The 17,407-nt window shown below is 36.2% G+C and overlaps 1 protein-coding gene across 1 annotated transcript; it reads left to right on the top strand.

Moving 5' to 3' along the window:
- Positions 1 to 234: 234 nt before the first annotated feature.
- LOC121428995 (ATP-binding cassette sub-family F member 1-like) lies at positions 235 to 13,701 on the top strand (the record flags this gene model as incomplete). Its single annotated transcript, XM_041625892.1, is given in 15 exon segments — positions 235 to 329; positions 1,180 to 1,268; positions 1,704 to 1,739; positions 2,510 to 2,571; positions 3,984 to 3,999; positions 4,002 to 4,033; positions 4,813 to 4,990; positions 7,385 to 7,459; positions 8,254 to 8,304; positions 8,307 to 8,323; positions 9,255 to 9,338; positions 9,340 to 9,360; positions 10,168 to 10,329; positions 11,869 to 11,941; positions 13,093 to 13,701. Coding segments are annotated over 15 exon segments (1,149 nt in total), but the record flags the coding sequence as incomplete, so codon positions are not given.
- Between the last annotated feature and the right edge of the window lie 3,706 nt (positions 13,702 to 17,407).

Genomic DNA, 17,407 nt, shown 5'->3' with positions numbered 1-17,407 from the left:
CATATTTCATTGTTCGAAATACAAATCATTATCACCATCGTCACCATATCATCATCATCATGTCAGCTCAAAGTCAATCTATCTTGGTCCACAATGGCCCTCCACACACACAACTTGTACCCATATTTTTGTTTATTTTTTAAGAGACTTGCATACTAATTTGGAGTGAGCCTCCCGTTCTTTCCCCTTGTAAGTGCGAAATATTTACTATAAATTAACGTCATGGTTTTTTGATGTCCTTACAGAGCTCTTTTCATGGAACCAACTCTTCTACTACTTGATGAACCTACTAATCATCTCGACCTCAATGCTGTTATCTGGCTTAACAAGTAAGTCTGAAATATTATTCCAATCCTTCACAGTTCATGTCACATTTAACACTAAGGGGTGTTGCAAGAAAACATTGGCGATCAATTGCAAATATTCTGTTGCAATTTTACAACTGATAGATCAACGTTAGCTGTAGCAAATCAGATTAAACTTCTTGTTTCAAGGAGCAGATTAGCAATCAATCACTAATTTGCCATTAACTACAAGACATGTGATTGACTTAGGGACCAAAAGTAGACTTGCAATTGATCGGAAGTTTCTTGCAACACCTTATAAGAATCATGCTATGTGATTGGTTTAAGTAAAACATGTGATAACTATTCTTTTGACCCATCTCTCATTTGATGATTTTGCTGATCTCTCTGTTTTATAGAATTTATTAAGAGTTGCAATAGCCCTATCAATAATTTGAGTTTGTATGAAATAAATTTGATTTGCATTGTTTTTTAAATGTCATAACTTTTAAAAATATATGGATCTAGTTCATGAAATGTGGACATAAGGGGAATCAAATATCCCTAGTTTTCTTGCATGAGTCTTAGGTCACATGATTAAGGTTAAAGGTCATTGGGGGTTAATGAACTTAGTATTTCATTATCATATGAATGTTGTTGTTTTTTAGAATGATTATTGAATAGTTGTTTTCATAGTCATCACTGCTGCTATATTGGATCGCATATTGCAGTGGAGACTGCCAGAGGTGTTCCACTTGTTTGAAATGGGAAATCACCGTCCCTACCATTTTGAATTATGAAGGTAACTTTTTTAATCTAAAAACATTAACAAAGTAATTGTGTGAGGACTTAATATTAAAGGTTTTGATACATCTGAGTTTTTAATTACATTTAGTTACCTTCAATCTTGGAAAAAGACACTCCTGATAGTCTCTCACGACCAGACCTTTTTAGATGATGTATGCACGGATATCATTCATTTAGGTAGGTAGATTGGTAATATTTACTTTTTGCTCTAAACAAGAAATTTATTGATTTTTGCATATTTTCAGGTTTTGTTAATTCCTGAGGTATTTTTTGCATTGAGGCCTTGCTGAAAAGCAAATTTTAGCCAATAGCACGCTTTTTTTAACCTTGACTTAATAAATGATATACAATACAAATTTAAAGCCAGAAGTTGTTTTTTTTTTTCTCATCTCATGTGAAATTGCAATTGAACCAAAGCCCTTGTTTGTAAAAAAGAGATATTGGAATTGATCGCATTGTTGCTGTTTCAAAGATTTCATATGCTGTGATAATTGGTAAAAATATTGAAATTCTCTAACCATGATATTTATAATGTTGCGATATTATAGAAATAGTGTGAACATCATTTCAATGTGTTATAACATTGTTTTATTTCTTTTCTGTTTTTTACAGATATGCAAAAATTACAATACTACAAAGGAAATTACAGTAAGTGAAGATATAATTTCATTTCTCTTTTGTAGATGAAAAAATATAAGAAGAAAGCGGGGAAAAGAGAAGATATAATGAAGAAAGAAGGAAGTGGGGGGGCAGAGGTACACTGTTTAGTGGGTACGTCGTGGTCTAGTGGTTCTGACTCTCGCCTTTCAAACAGAGGGTCGTGGGTTCGAATCCTAGCCATGGCGTGTTTTCTTTCAGCAAGAAATTTATCCACATTGTGCTGCACACGACCCAGGTGAAGTAAATGGATACTGGCAGGAAGAAATTCCTCAAAAAGCTGTGGGCACCAGAATCAGTAGACTAGCTTACCCGGGGTAATATAGGAGCGCCTTGAGCACTTAGCAAGTTGGATACGTGTGCTATACAAATCCTATATTATTTTCATATAAAGCAATCTTTTAAGGGTCCTGGCAAATTTGCCTTCCTTTTTTTGTGAGGCAGCAAGGTTCATCAGAACTTCATTATTGATGGCAGGATGCTGATTGAGCTCCAGTCTTGATAAAGGATGGTCATCATACTGCATACTTGCATACTAGATACTAGTAGTCCAATTGGATTGGGATAAAAATAATTTGTCTTTTGTCATCAACCTGTCAGATCAATCCATTATATACACGTATTAGAGAAGTGCAAAATAAAGGGTCTCTATTTTGAATTGCATACTTAAATTGAATGTATTATGACATAGCAGTTAAATTCTAGGTCTAGTCTTTACATGTACACCATCATAAGTCAAGTTTGTTTACATTATTGTTTAGATACTTTCAAAAAGATGCTTGGTCAGAAGAGAAAAGAACAAATGAAAGACTATGAGAGACAGGTAAGGAAACTCTTCACTTTTTCTGAATTGACACACCACTCCTGACACTCTTCTCATTATTCTCATCAATATTTTGTATTATTTTTATTTATTTGTTTATTATTGTTTTCATTTATTATTTTTTTGAGGGGGAACATTCTGTTTCTTGTCTGAGAAGAGCAAAGCATGATCTCCTGTTGTCATGATTACTCTATCCAAACAATCTAGTTTTAATTGCAGAATGATCACATCAAAACTTCAGTTTATTTATTCAAGTTCAGCCAACTCTTTGGCCCGAATTCACAAAGGCTGTTTGGAATACCCCGGTTCCTGTATAGATAATGCTTACTTTACCGCGTATATTAAAAAATGTCCAATGCTGATGCACGCTTTTGTCACAGTGCGCTAAATTGTCACCTGTTGCTGTGGTTGTCATTGCTATTTCATGGATCCACTGTTTGAATAATGAGTCCACTTTCAAACAGTGGACTCATGAATAGATAGTGTATCTAACCATGGTAACATGCATCAATTTGGTGCACTCTGAAAAAAGCACGCATGAGCATTGGAATGTTTTATACATGTGCCCAATGCACGCTAAATTAAGCGTAATTTATACAGGAAATCTGCATAATCCATGGATTCAACCGTGGGTTTTCAAAATCACCTTTGTGAATTTGGGCCTTTGAGCTTATTGTTGGTAGACCTTATATATTGGCTTCATCATTCAGAACCCTGCTCATTGTGCAGATTTTGTCAGCTTATCAATTTATTATCAACCAAACCTGGTACACAAGAGGATGTGTCACAAAGATTTAAGTGTATTTGAGAGTAGCATATTAAGTCCCTGCCCCATGCGGTATAAAATACATCGCCTCATTTGTCAAATCAATCAAAGAGGATGTGCGCTAGTGCGTATTTATTGATGGCATTGTGTGTTAAATATCATGTGTGCGATGTATTTTAAGCATGACTTTTAGGGGGTATTGCATGAAAATATTTGCAATCAATTGTAAATATTATGTTGCATTTTTACAATTGATAGATCAATTTTAGCTCAAGCAAATCAAATTACACTCCTTGCTTCAAGGAGCAGATAAGCAACCAATCATGAACTTGCAATTGATTACAAGACATATGATTGATTTAGAGACCCAAGAAAGACTTGCAATGATCGCAAGTTACTTGCAACACCCCACTAGTCATACTTAACTCTTTAAAGAAAACCCCTGGTTTACTTAATCTTATCAATTGGAACCCATTCAGTGGGAACCTGTTAAGGACAGTGGTCTATAGGGCTTTGTCATTCATTTAATTGGTCGGGGATTCAGTTGAACTGAAATAGATCTTTTGATTTGTTTTTGAGAAATGCTGCACCATTTATAAGAGAAATATGTATGAATTGATGTTATATAATTTTATGTATTGTACAGGAAAAGATGCTTAAGAGTTTAAAAGTCACGGCAAGTCAACTAAAGCCGCTGTAAGTATTATCATCTATTTGGACATACATTCCTTAAAATAAGCATGAATGTGTATGAATAACCAAAAGTTGATGCCTTTTAATCACATTTTGAAAATTATTTATACATTTAATACCTGTGTTTATGGATAAATGAAACTTGTCATTTAAAGGATTTACTCTAAAATCGCATTATTGAATGTGCAGTATTTGCTTTTCAATTCTAAAATATTCGTTGAACCAATGAATTCAACTGTTTTGCAATGGCTTTCGTAATAATGATAATGATATGAACATTGTAAGGGGGTGCGATAGCTCAGTCAGTAGAGCGGGGGGTTTCGGATTCCGGTGACCCGGGTTCGATTCCCACTTGGTGCGCTAGTACCCTTTGGTAAGGCATTTATCCTAATTACCAGGTCCCTCGGAGAGGACTTTAAGCCATTGTTCTCTTGTTACTTTTTTAGCAATCAGGTACAAAAATCAACACCATTGTATTTCAATATTCATATTGAATATTCAGCAGGCGCGTCTTTGGTCTAGTGGTTCTGACGCTCGCCTTTCAAACAGAGGGTCGAGGGTTCAAATCCTAACTATGGCGTGTTTTCCTTCAGCAAGAAATTTATCCGCACTGTGCTGCACTCTGCCCAGTTGAGGTGAATGGGTACCCAGCAGGATTAATTTCTTGTATGCACTGAGCGCCGGTGATGGTAGCTCGAGCTAAAGCTGGGGTAGTAATAGCAGCACTTTGTATCCTCAGGCAAAGGCGCTTTATAAATACAGCTATTATTATATATTTTTAGGAGAAAGAGACGAGAAGTCAGCAGAAGAAGCGTAATGAGAGGGGTAACAAGAAAAAAGGTGATCCCACTGAAGAGGATGAAGGCCCTCAGGAACTTCTCAAGAGACCTAAGGAATATGTGGTGAAATTCACCCTTCCTAATCCTCCTAGTCTCAGCCCACCTATCCTGGGAATGTATAGTGAGTATTTCAATCAATTCAATTTTTTTTACTTAAAAAACAACAAAATATACAAATCGATAGTACAGAGCTGCCAAGTAGTACGATTTTTCCGTATTTCATACGGAAATCAATTTAAAATTACGGCAGTACGCTTTTTCATGATAAAATACGGGAACAAAACAATTAGAGAAGAAAGGTATTCCGTGTGTTGCTGCCCTCTACGTTCAATGAGTTATGCTTACATCAAGGCTTTCCAGTTAGAATTTTCAATATCTTGGCGAATCAGTGCGGGTGACAAGTTCCGAGCGCACACGTAGTTTACAAGCGCAAAGCAGCGGCTCTAATCGCGATATTTTGCGACTGGTAAATACGTCTGTAAGGATGATGACGTCATCCAAGATGGCAACTTACGTTGACCGACGGAAGGATCGAAGATGACGATGTTTCGATCATAATTTGAAACGAATTAGCCGTAACTGCGGTCTAAGGTACGATATTTCTGAATTTCATACATTTTTTCCGTAAATATGGATGCAATTTCTTTATCATAATGTGACATTTTATGATTTTATGTGCCAAAAAACGATCGAAAAAAAAAACAGGTTTCCGTCGAATGTTGGATCTAACGTTATCCTAATACGTTGTCTGTACGTACGGGCCTCCAAATTCTTCAGTCTATGTATTGGAGAGTGATCCAACGCAGTTCAGCGGAACAACAAAAATCTTGACTGAAGCTTTCGGTCTCGTGTGCAACGGTGTGGGGCGCAAAATAATGTAAGAAATGATCGAACTTTGCCATTATGCATGCATATTTATCTCATGGTAAAAATACGGAATTTTTGGTCAAAATACTGATTTTGGGGGATAAGAATACTGAAAATGCAAAATACAACTTGGCAGCTCTGATAGTATATTCATTACATTTCAATACTAATATAGTGTGGGATCATAAAAAGCACAAATAATGGCGTATTAGAAAGTATAGTAAACATACAAAGATGAAATAACACAAATGATTACAATGTATGATACAAAATAAAGAAGGGCAAGAACAAAAGAAAGGGAGAAAGGAAGCATTTGGTATGTGAATTAAATCTGTATCAATCAAGTAAAGAGGAGGTATCATTTATAAGATGTTTTAATTGTTATGTAGTCTTACTATTCTGGAATGAAATGGAAGATAGTTCCAAAGCATGGAACCATTGAAGAAAATTGATTAAAAGAGAATTTAACCGTTGGAACAAGTTGGCTTGTAAGAAAACATAGTAATCAAACAAGATCAACAAAAGTTAGAGACCAATTGGACAGACAAGAAAGTTATGAGGATTTGAATGTCGACATCACTGATACTATGGAGAACCTCCTATTGGCAATGTGACCAAGTTTTGAGATGTCACACAAGTTCACCTCGTCTCTTTAAACACTGAAAACATACCTAAAACATCAGTTTTTGCTTTATATTCAAATGATGATACAAACTCTTTTGTCCATGATATATTTTATGAAAACCTCTATAAATATATGGTAAATATAAGATTGTTGACATAAAACTGATTCATACTCATTTTTGAAATCAATTTCTAACATAAAAATGATACACAATGATGACATATTTTACAGTTGGGGGCATGACTGAGGAATTGAGGAAGTGTAAAAATATGGATTATTTTTTTTATTTATTTGTTTTATAGACATCAATTCATGATATACATTGTGATGAAAAATAACTAGTTAGGGGCGAGGGGGGGGGATGGTCCACTCAAAATCAGAGCTTGTAGAAATGAACCCTCCTTCCCCCTACAAAAAATACATAATAGTTACTATGTGCCTAAAGATATACTGGTAATAAAGAACAAGTACAAAGACTAACTAAAAACAGGACATGAGGAAGCTGTTGCATAATTGAAATTTCACAGAAACAAAAATAGTGAAAGGAAATCAAAGAAATTCAAAACAGAATAAATCATGGCCATAAAAAAGAGGAAAAGAAGCTGATTAAGACTGTGCATATAGCTGTGATTTGAAGGAAAAATACGAGTTTATGTCTCTCTCACCTTTGTAGCAGAAGAGAGAAGAGAGGCATTGCTTTTCGGGTGGTGCCGACAGCAGCATTGTCAGCATTGAATTTTAACTAAGATTAAGTGTTTGAAAAGTCATCATAACTTGAAAAATATATGGACCATTTTCATGGAACTCCAATATGAGGGAAATCAAGTGTCACTGATCATTTAGGCGTGAGTTTCATGTCACATTATTTTTACCATAGGTCTACATGTATGTGATAACTGAGCTACCATAAAAATGCTAGAAAATTCCATTGGATTGATAGTCGCTCTGTTTATCTATTGTGTTTGGCTATCCTATCCAACTAAAACTATTTGTGGACTGTTTTTTCTTCTTTCATCTTTCCAGATGTTACATTTGGTTATCCAAACCAGCCAAAGTTATTCGTGAACTGTGATTTTGGTGTCGACATGACATCAAGAGGTAAGTTTTCATTCAATTTATTTCATTTTGCAAAATAAAATGTAAAGTAAATGTACACGGTAACATTGAATTTAGGATGAAAATATTGTGCAATATTTTAAAGTCTTGTTTTGCATCAATTCAAGTAGCATTAAAGGAACTGTAGAATACAACACAAATACATTTGATGAGAAATAGAAAAAGAGAGCCCAGAATATGGCCATATTACTAGCCCAAGAAGGGCTGAATGTCATTAACATACAAAAAAACAAGAGTTGATATGATGAGGATATATTTACAAGCAATTGAAATAACTCATGGAAATATGGTTCAGAAATATAAAACTGTCTATTATTAATATTACCCCCCCCCCTGGTGTACATGAACTTCTCATTATGTATATGATTTTAATATATTTATGTTGAATGTATCTGTTATATTTACAAGTACAAATGCCATGCCTTCTCATTATTCATATGACAATAATATCTATTTTGACAGATTGAATAGACTTAAAAATCTACTTATTGTGAAGTTGATAAGTGGAGGAGACTTTGTCAAAGTCATTGAGAAAGGTTCTTTCTGAAGGCCAAATGAACTGCACAAAGACTAGCATATTAATATGGGACTACAGTTTAAGTTTCTTGAGTATGAGGCATTTGAAGAACAATCTTTCCTGAATGTTGGGGGGGGGGGGGGTATTTAACAGCTCACAACGGTTATTTACATTTCCAATCAATTTTTGTTTATCTTTCATTATTAGTTGAAACAAAATGTAGTTCATTAGTTCCTGTATTCTTATCCCCATTTCACAGTTGCAATAGTTGGTCCAAATGGAGTCGGAAAAAGTACATTCCTGAATCTTCTCAAGGGGAACTTGAGCCTGTAAGTATATCCAATCTTCATGAAACATATTACATAAGCTACTGAATTAGTTACAAGCTCCAGAAATGGTTTTTGATTGGCAAAGAGCAGTTTGTGACTGTGAAATGTTATCTCTGGTTATTGACAACAATTTTGGGAAATCAAATTGATAGGGTTAACAATGATTATCTGGAGCACTTAAATGATTAAGATCCATGTCATCTTTTATATACTATTTGACCTACAGTCAGAGCATACAAGTCCAAACTTGGTTTTATAACTGATAACTTCTCAGACATCCACAACATTTTATTTCCTGAAGCACCATTTTTATACCACAGATCTGTCTACTTATAGTCAAATTTGTCTCATTTTAATATATATGGTTTTTTTAGGGCAATAGATATATTGCAATCAAAATTATGAAAAAGGATATAGTTCAGTATCTTTTATTTGGATAACACTTATCAGACATGGCTAGTCTCACACATTAGACATGAGACTCCCGCAGTAGGGACTCTTTCTCATCCTCCCCTAACCCCTTTCTCACATATGTATCACAGTCTTTCCTTATATCAGACAATGTGTGGTGATCTCAGGCTGACCCACGGTTCCTTGTCTGAAATCTGAAAACTTACCATCTCTGGGCCCTATATGTATCTTACAAAGAGTTGCAATTGATCTGATCAACCACAACTATGTATGGAAAGCCAGCAATATCAACATCTAAAATGCATGTTCATTCATATTGTTTGCTACTTATGATGTATGTTCATACATGCATTGTTTTCTTGAAAATTCAGTGTGCTTTTCGTTCTTTACGAAGGACATTGTGCAAACATCCTGTATACAAAATTATGACATTGATGGATTTCCATACATTTGAGGTCGATCGTAACGCTTTGTAAGACGGCTGCCCAGCTGAGTTATTTTTACATTTTGTTCTTTACAGCTGATAGGAGAAGTGCGAAAGAATCACAGATTACGTATAGGATCCTACAGTCAGCATTCTGCTGATCAGCTTACTATGGACGTGATGTCCGGTAGAATACCTTCAAGTAAGGATTTGTCTTTGTAACTCTTATTCTTACATTGATAGAAGAGCGTGCATGACTTTCTAGAACCAATTCATGCTGTTTGATATATTCTCATTCATTTACATCCAATTTCATGCTATTACATGTAGATCCAATCTTATGCTATAAATAATCTGCTTTCATGACATCTGCCCTTGCAACAATTTCATCTGTGTGTTAAGCCAACCAAAATAAAACCTCCAAAACAAAGTAAACTCTAGTCATTATCTATACTTTATTCTGAATCAAAAACTATTACGATTCCAACTCTTACCTAGTGCCCCCTGAGATATTTAGACTGGAGCAGATGTGGCAGGATCATTTGTCATGTCACCATTACATCCATTCTTATACTGTTAGATCCATTCTTTTTACAATATTAAAGAAAGCTGCCAACTAGTATGTTTTTGGCGTATTTAGTATGTTTTTTTTAATCAAAATATGACAGTACGTTATTTCTTTTTGAAAAAAGTTTTTTTTACAAAATCATAATTTATTTAGAAAAATCATATCTATATGTTTCTATTTCATAAAACTTACACAAATATGGTCATTGGATCAATGTAATTTCAGGTAACATGTTTTTTTTTTCAATCATTTTGTTTACGAGGGTGAGGTATGCACATATTTCAATGTTGTTGTTTTTTCATCTGCAAGATCAGTGCGCATTTTAGCTTTCATGCAGCTTGAGTGCCGCGATGAGCGCATGTGCCACACAGTTTTATTATGAGGTTGGAAGGTCTGGAATAACATCTATTCTTATGCTACTAGATTCATATCTCTTTTCAGACAAAATACAACCTGCAGTATCAAGATAGTCGGAAGCTGTTAGGTCGATTTGGGTTGGTCAGTCATGCTCACACCATCAAGACTAAAGATCTGTCTGGTGGTCAGAAATCAAGAGTAGCCTTTGCTGATCTTTGCCAGAGCCAGCCAGATGTTATCATCTTGGTAAGTATGGTATTAAGATGGAGCAGAAGTGAGGAGGGGTAGGGTGGGGAGGGGAAAGAGGTGCAGGATTGGGGGTGAGGGAAATGAGGAAGGGAGGAGGAGAAAGGAAGAGAATGGGAAGGAGACGGGAGGGGAGGAGGAGGGGGAGGGGGGGGGGAATGGAAAAGCAAGGGAAGGGGGAGGATGAGAAGGGGAGGAGGAGGAGAGTGGAAGAGAATGGGAGGAGGAGGAGGAATGGAAAGGGAGGAAATGAGGGGGGAGGAGAGGGGAAGAGAAAAGCAAGGAAGAGAAGGGAGGGGAGGAGGAAAAGGAATGGAAGGAAATGTGGGGGAAGAGAAAGGCAAGGAGGAGGAGTAAGTGAGGGGAGGAGGAAAGGATATGGAAAGGAAATGTGGGGGAAGAGAAAGCAAGGAGGAGGAAAGGAATGGAAAGGAAATGGGGGGAAGAGAAAGGCAAGGAGGAGAGAAGTGAGGGGAGGAGGAAAGGATATGGAAAGGAAATGTGGGGGAAGAGAAAGGCAAGGAGGAGGAGGAAAGGGATTGGAAAGGAAATGTGGGGAAGAGAAAGGCAAGGAGGAGGAGAAGTGAGGGGAGGAGGAAAGGATATGGAAAGGAAATGTGGGGGAAGAGAAAGGCAAGGAGGAGGATTAAAGGGAATGGAAAGGAAATGTGGGGGAAGAGAAAGGCAAGGAGGAGGAGGAAAGGGAACGGAAAGGAAATGTGGGGGAAGAGAAAGGCAAGGGGAGGAGAAGTGAGGGGAGGAGGAAAGGATATGGAAAGGAAATTAGGGGAAGAGAAAGGCAAGGAGGGGGATTAAAGGGAATGGAAAGGAAATGTGGGGGAAGAGAAAGGCAAGGAGGAGGAGGAAAGGGAATGGAAAGGAAATGTGGGGGAAGAGAAAGGCAAGGAGGAGGAGAAGTGAGGGGAGGAGGAAAGGGAATGGAAAGGAAATGTGGGGGAAGAGAAAGGCAAGGAGGAGAAGTGAGGGGAGGAGGAAAGGATATGAAGGAAATGAGGGGGAAGAGAAAGGCAAGGAGGAGAGCGGAAGAGAAGGGGAAGGAGGTAACTTAATCATGAGCATGACATCAATCACCTCTTAAAAAGTAATATTTTAGTAAATTATAAATCTCCTCTGAAAAAAAGGGAAGGGGAAAAAACATCAAAACTTGTACTAGGACTGAAATCGTAAGGCCCGTAGTCTGAAATCCTGTTTAACTTAAATCGTGGTCTAAGTCTGTGATAAAATTAGGGAAGCCAAATAATTCAAAATCGTGTTAAGATTGTACTGTCCTATTTATCATTCACAGACAGTTCACCATTATTTGAGTGTCAATGAGCTGATGAATTGAACTTCTACTATTAGATATTTATGCCATAGTTGGCTGTCCATAGCTAAACCACAACTTTAGACCAGAGTTTAAATTAAACCCAACTTCACAATACAGGCCATAGTATTCATGGTCAGACCATCTTTAGTGAAAGTAAATTGGAAATATAGGTACACTTTCTCTTTGATATTGTCTTTGCCTTTCTCTTTTAGGATGAACCTACAAATAATTTGGACATCGAGTCGATTGATGCCTTGGCTGAAGCAATCAACAATTATACAGGAGGTGAGTTTGGTGCTGACCTGGGTCCTGTTTTACAAACAGTAAACAGATCTGACAACTTGTCGGATGAATATTGATGAAACACTCAGCAGAGCTACCAACTACTACTGATTTTCAGTATGTAGTACTGAAAGTGAGAAGAATGCTGATGGTTTCATGCAAAGTTTCAGTTTATGTATTGTCCCTATGGTATTTCTTAGAATATACTGATTTCCTCACTAGATTCACTAGATTCACTAGATTTTCGCACTAGATTCAATAACCACAAAAGCTCCATCACCAAAAACAAAAAGGACTTTCCTGTGGCTGAACACTTCAACCTCCCTAATCACTCTGTCAAAGATATCAAAGTCTGCATCTTCGGCGGAGGATACAGATCGGCAGAGGAACGGAAATGGGCTGAGCTGAGACATATTGTCAAAAGCCGCACGTTTGAAAACGGCCTCAACAAAGATCTGTCTTGGCTCAACCCATTCACATTCTATAGATAACCATTATCTTTCTCCTCTTTGCCTTGATTTCCTTAATTCAGCTTTCATGTTAATTATGATCTCTCTGTGCAATGTGCAGCGTGCGCGATCTCAGCTAGACACTCTTATTATTACGAAATCTTTTCATTGTTACAAAACTTAAATCATATTCTTTTATTATTACGTATATTACGTAACTTACGTCATTAATGATATTGTACCAAAAAGCGCGCAATATACATTAATAACAGCATTTTGCGCACCTAGCAGCAGTTACCCTAGTCCCGCTGAGATCGCGCACGCTTTAATAAAAACAACTGTCATTCAAACTTGTCACAATTCACAAATCTTCCCTGAAGAAGGTAGAGGTCTACCGAAAATTTGGAGAGTGAATAAAAGAACTTAATTGTTGGCATTACAAAAACTGCATTACTCGTGAATTTGTTTCGCATTCCTGATGTCTGATTTCCTCACCAATATACTGATTTTCAGCATTTAAGATACTGAAATATTTTTGTTCACATTGACAGCTCTACAGTAGCCTACATATTTATAATCCTTGTCAGTTTAGAACTCCCCTTAATAATTGTCATAAATTCAATGTTTTGAAATTCCCAGCTTAAAATTTTACTGGAGGTTCATATGATATGAAACCCAAATAAATCTTGCCCTCTTTGTTTTCAGGAGTTATCATTGTCAGCCACGATGCCAGACTGATAACAGAGACAGACTGTCAACTGTGGGTCATCGAGGAGCAGACTATTAACGAGATCGACGGTGACTTTGATGACTACAAACATGAACTCCTAGTAGAACTCGGAGAGACTGAAAATAAGAAATGATTGAAGCTTAATTATAGTTTATAATAAACTGTTCTCTGACTCATCGTTGTATGAACCCAAAACAGCATGAATGTTGCAAGCTGGGCAACAGAATATGCTTCCAAGATCTGGATTGGAGTTATTCTTCTCAATACCTAAAATCTTTTCGTTGAAGGTTAAAAGTTCTCTGACTTCTCTGAATTGCAACATTCCCAAACATTAGCCATGCTGTACCATAGGCTTTATTCTGGAATAACTAGGTTTCTGTCGTCGGGTTGCTAATAGTCACAAGGTATTTTGAGATTTCTTTATTAAAGCAGATACGAACCAGCAGCCTTGATAGCGACACCTCAAGTCTTCATCTACTCAAATCTGGCCAGATTCCTGGCCCATAATGCAACATTGGAGTCTTGTAATATAAGCCCATTTGAATGATTATCATAAATTGTGTTACCAAGTAGCAAACCAAGAACTTTTAATCTAAAAGAAAATTAATCATTTCTCTATATAGAATTAGAGGCCAATTTTATTCTCGGTAATGCCCAGAAGGTATATTTCAAAACAATTTTGTAACACACAGTCAATGAGAGACCACATTCAGTATTGGTCATATCTTTCCCCTTTAAAGGGAAAGTTCACCCTGACAAAAAGTTTATTGTAAAAATAGCAGAGAAAATGATAAAGCATATTGCCAAAGGTTTGAGAAAAATCCATCAAACAATGAAAAAGTTATTAAGTCTAATTATTTGATTTGTGAGGTCACTTGCATGCAGTTCTCCTACATATCGTAAGGTAAAAAGCAATGGAACATTGTTTTTTTCTGAAAATTGAACAGTTTTTACCGAACCTTCAGTATATCAATAGACAAATAATTTCACACCTGTTCGTACAAAGAAAACAAAAATAAGTCGTTGTGAACCATCAAAGAATTGAAATTTATGCATTTTATGTTACATAACATATCGGCAGCTGCTGTCACAAATGATGTTATGATGTCACAAATCCAAAACCTTAAATTCTTATAACTTCCTTGATTTTGAAGCGAGTTTCAAAATAGATCTCATTCATATCAACAAAAGTTGAAATATGCTCAATGTTGATTATTAACATGAGCGTGAATCCGTGACGTCATGCTATTCAAGGGGGGGGGGGGGAACAGTAAATCATCTCCCCCTGAACAGTAGGTGTGATGCAAAGATTTATGCCAATGATTATTAAACTTTTACACATTGAACAAACAATGTTCGTGCAATGTGTTTGTGTCAATCATAGAGGGAGTTCATAAGAAAGAAACCTATTATATGTGGAAAGTAAATAGAAAGGATTTTGGCTAGCATTTTTGCACATATATTTCAGTCATTCATGAATAAATCTTTTAGAAAATAAAATTTTACATTTATGACAAATATTTATGGTACAATGAAGTTCCTCTCTTGTTAAAGAGAAAATAAAATTAATGTATTTCAACCTCATTTTTGCTTATACATTTAATTGATACTCTCAGTTACTCTTGGGGGGACTATTTGTTCTTCCATTTTGTGCTTTATTTTTTACAGAATTATTTATTGGAGTAATTAAACTCGATAAAGGAGGGTCAATGTGCTATCTTGGACCCATGTTCTTCATGAAATCATGTTTATGGCAATTGATATCAATTTAAGGATAGATCAAATTAGATATACATCAATTTTATTAAAGGTCAAGTCCACCTCAGAAATATGTTGATTTGAGTCAATGAAGAAAAATCAGACAAGCAAAATGCTGAAAATTTCATCAAAATCGGATGTAAAATAAGAAAGTTATGACATTTCAAAGTTTCGCTTATTTTTAACAAAACCTTTCCGTTTACTTCTTAATTTCTTTCCTTGCCCTTAATAAGTCACATGTATTATAATTATTATTATCGGATCTGGGGCCCGTTTCATAAAGGACTTGCAACTGTTGTAACTTTGCCATCAAGGCAACTACCATAACAGGGCTCAGCAGCCAATCAAAATCAAGGTTGCCATGGTAGTTGCCATAATGGCAAAGTTACAACAGTTGTAACTCTTTATGAAATGGGCCCCTGAACTTTGTGTGGTCCCTTAAAATACTATCTTTAAGTACAGTGAAAAGTAAACAATCATATAATCAATAAACTTGTCAGGCTTAAACTAGAAGCAAGGTTTGTAACCATTGTTGTGTGCACCTGTTTGTATGTCATGGTAGAGTGCACATAGCTCAGCTGTGGCAGTCACATGCTTCTTTCAGGCACTTTTGTTGTGAAACAATATTGATTTATGATCTGGTCACTACTGAATACAGTCAACCAACAGCTTTAAACTTTGTGGAAAACAGTTATAGACCCATATCCATTGCATGAAATAACAATCGTTACAGTAATAGGGTGAATCCACCCTTGAAATTGAAATGCTTGAATATGAAACGTGATAATGAGCTGTAAAGTTTGCCCCAGCGCTTAATATCTCCCACTTTTTATTGTCTCACCTGCATAGCAGAGTGAGACTATAGGCGCCGCTTTTCCGACGGCGGCATCAAGATCAAATCTTAACCTGAGGTTAAGTTTTTGAAATGACATCATAACTTAGAAAGTATATGGACCTAGTTGATGAAACTTGACCATAAGATTAATCAAGTATTACTGAACATCCTATTAGAGTTTCATGTCACATGACCAAGGTCAAAGGTCATTTAGGGTCAATGAACTTTGGCCGAATTGGGTATATCTGTTGAATTCCCGTCATAACTTTGAAAGTTTATGGATCTGATTCATGAAACTTGGACATAATAGTAATCAAGCATCACTGAACATTTTGTGCAGGTTTCAGGTCTCATGATTAAGGTCAAAGGTCATTTAGGGTCAATGAACTTTGGCCAAATCGGGTTATCTGTTGAATTACCATCATAACTTTGAAAGTTTATTGGTCTAGTTCATTAAACTTGGACATAAGGTTTCATAAGTATCATTGAACATCCTGCATGAGTTTCACGTCACATGACCAAGGTCAAAGGTCATTTAGGGTCAATGAACTTTGGCCGAATTGGGGGTATCTGTTGAATTTCCATCATAACTTTGAAAGTTTATGGATCTGATTCATGAAACTTGGACATAATAGTAATCAAGCATCACTGAACATTTTGTGCAATTTTCAGGTCTCATGATCAAGGTCAAAGGTCATTTAGGGTCAATGAACTTTGGCCGAATGGGGGTATCTGTTGAATTACCATCATAACTTTGAAAGTTTATTGGTCTAGTTCGTTAAACTTCGACATTAGAGTAATCAAGTATCACAGAACATCCTGTGCGCATTTCAGGTCACATGACCAAGGTCAAAGGTCAATGAACTTTGGCCGAATTGTGTGTATCTGTTGAATTACCATCATAACTTTGAAAGTTTATGGATCTGATTCATGAAACTTGGACATAAGAGTAATCAAGTAACACTGAACATCCCGTGCGAGTTTCAGGTCACATAATCAAGGTCAAAGGTCATATAAGGTCAATGAACTTTGGCCATGTTGGGTTTTTTGTTGAATAACCATCATATCTCTGTAAGCTTATTGGTCTAGTTCATAAAAAGTGGACATAAGAGTAACCATGTACCACTGAACATCTTGTGCGAGTTAGAGTAGTTTTCAAAGTCAGCACTGCTGCTATATTGAACCGCGTGATGCAGGTGAGACGGCCAGAGGCATTCCACTTGTTGTAAGTTTAAACATGTCATTTGGAGAATTCTATCAAGGATATCAGTGTATATTTAAGAGTATGAAGTCATTTAGACTCTAAAGAAGTTGCAGTAGTGATGGGAAATTTGTTGTATCAGGTTTTACTAACAGCACAATGTAAAGACCAATGGCCCGGAATATTACCTTCTCAAGTAAGATCTCTTTATAGTGATGTTCTAATTTGTCTTCACATATTATATTGTTTGATTTTGGAAGATTTTTCATTAAGAGAACATTAATTTATCTTTGAACTAGCAGTAGGGTGATGGATAAACAGATGGTTCTGGAGTTTTCCAAAAATATTGGTTTAAATTCACAGGTTACAAAAACAAGATACATGTACAAGCCTAAAGTAAGAAGGCAAATAACAGATAACTAGGAGTCTTAGTTTGTATTGTATCCATGGTGATGCTAATAGAAAAAAAATCAGTTATTTTGATATGATAAATGCA

This window comes from Lytechinus variegatus, chromosome 15 (assembly GCF_018143015.1).
Source record: "Lytechinus variegatus isolate NC3 chromosome 15, Lvar_3.0, whole genome shotgun sequence".
NCBI lineage: Eukaryota > Metazoa > Echinodermata > Echinoidea > Temnopleuroida > Toxopneustidae > Lytechinus > Lytechinus variegatus.
Note: the sequence above shows the minus strand (reverse complement) of the source record. Positions and strands in the feature narration are given on the sequence as shown.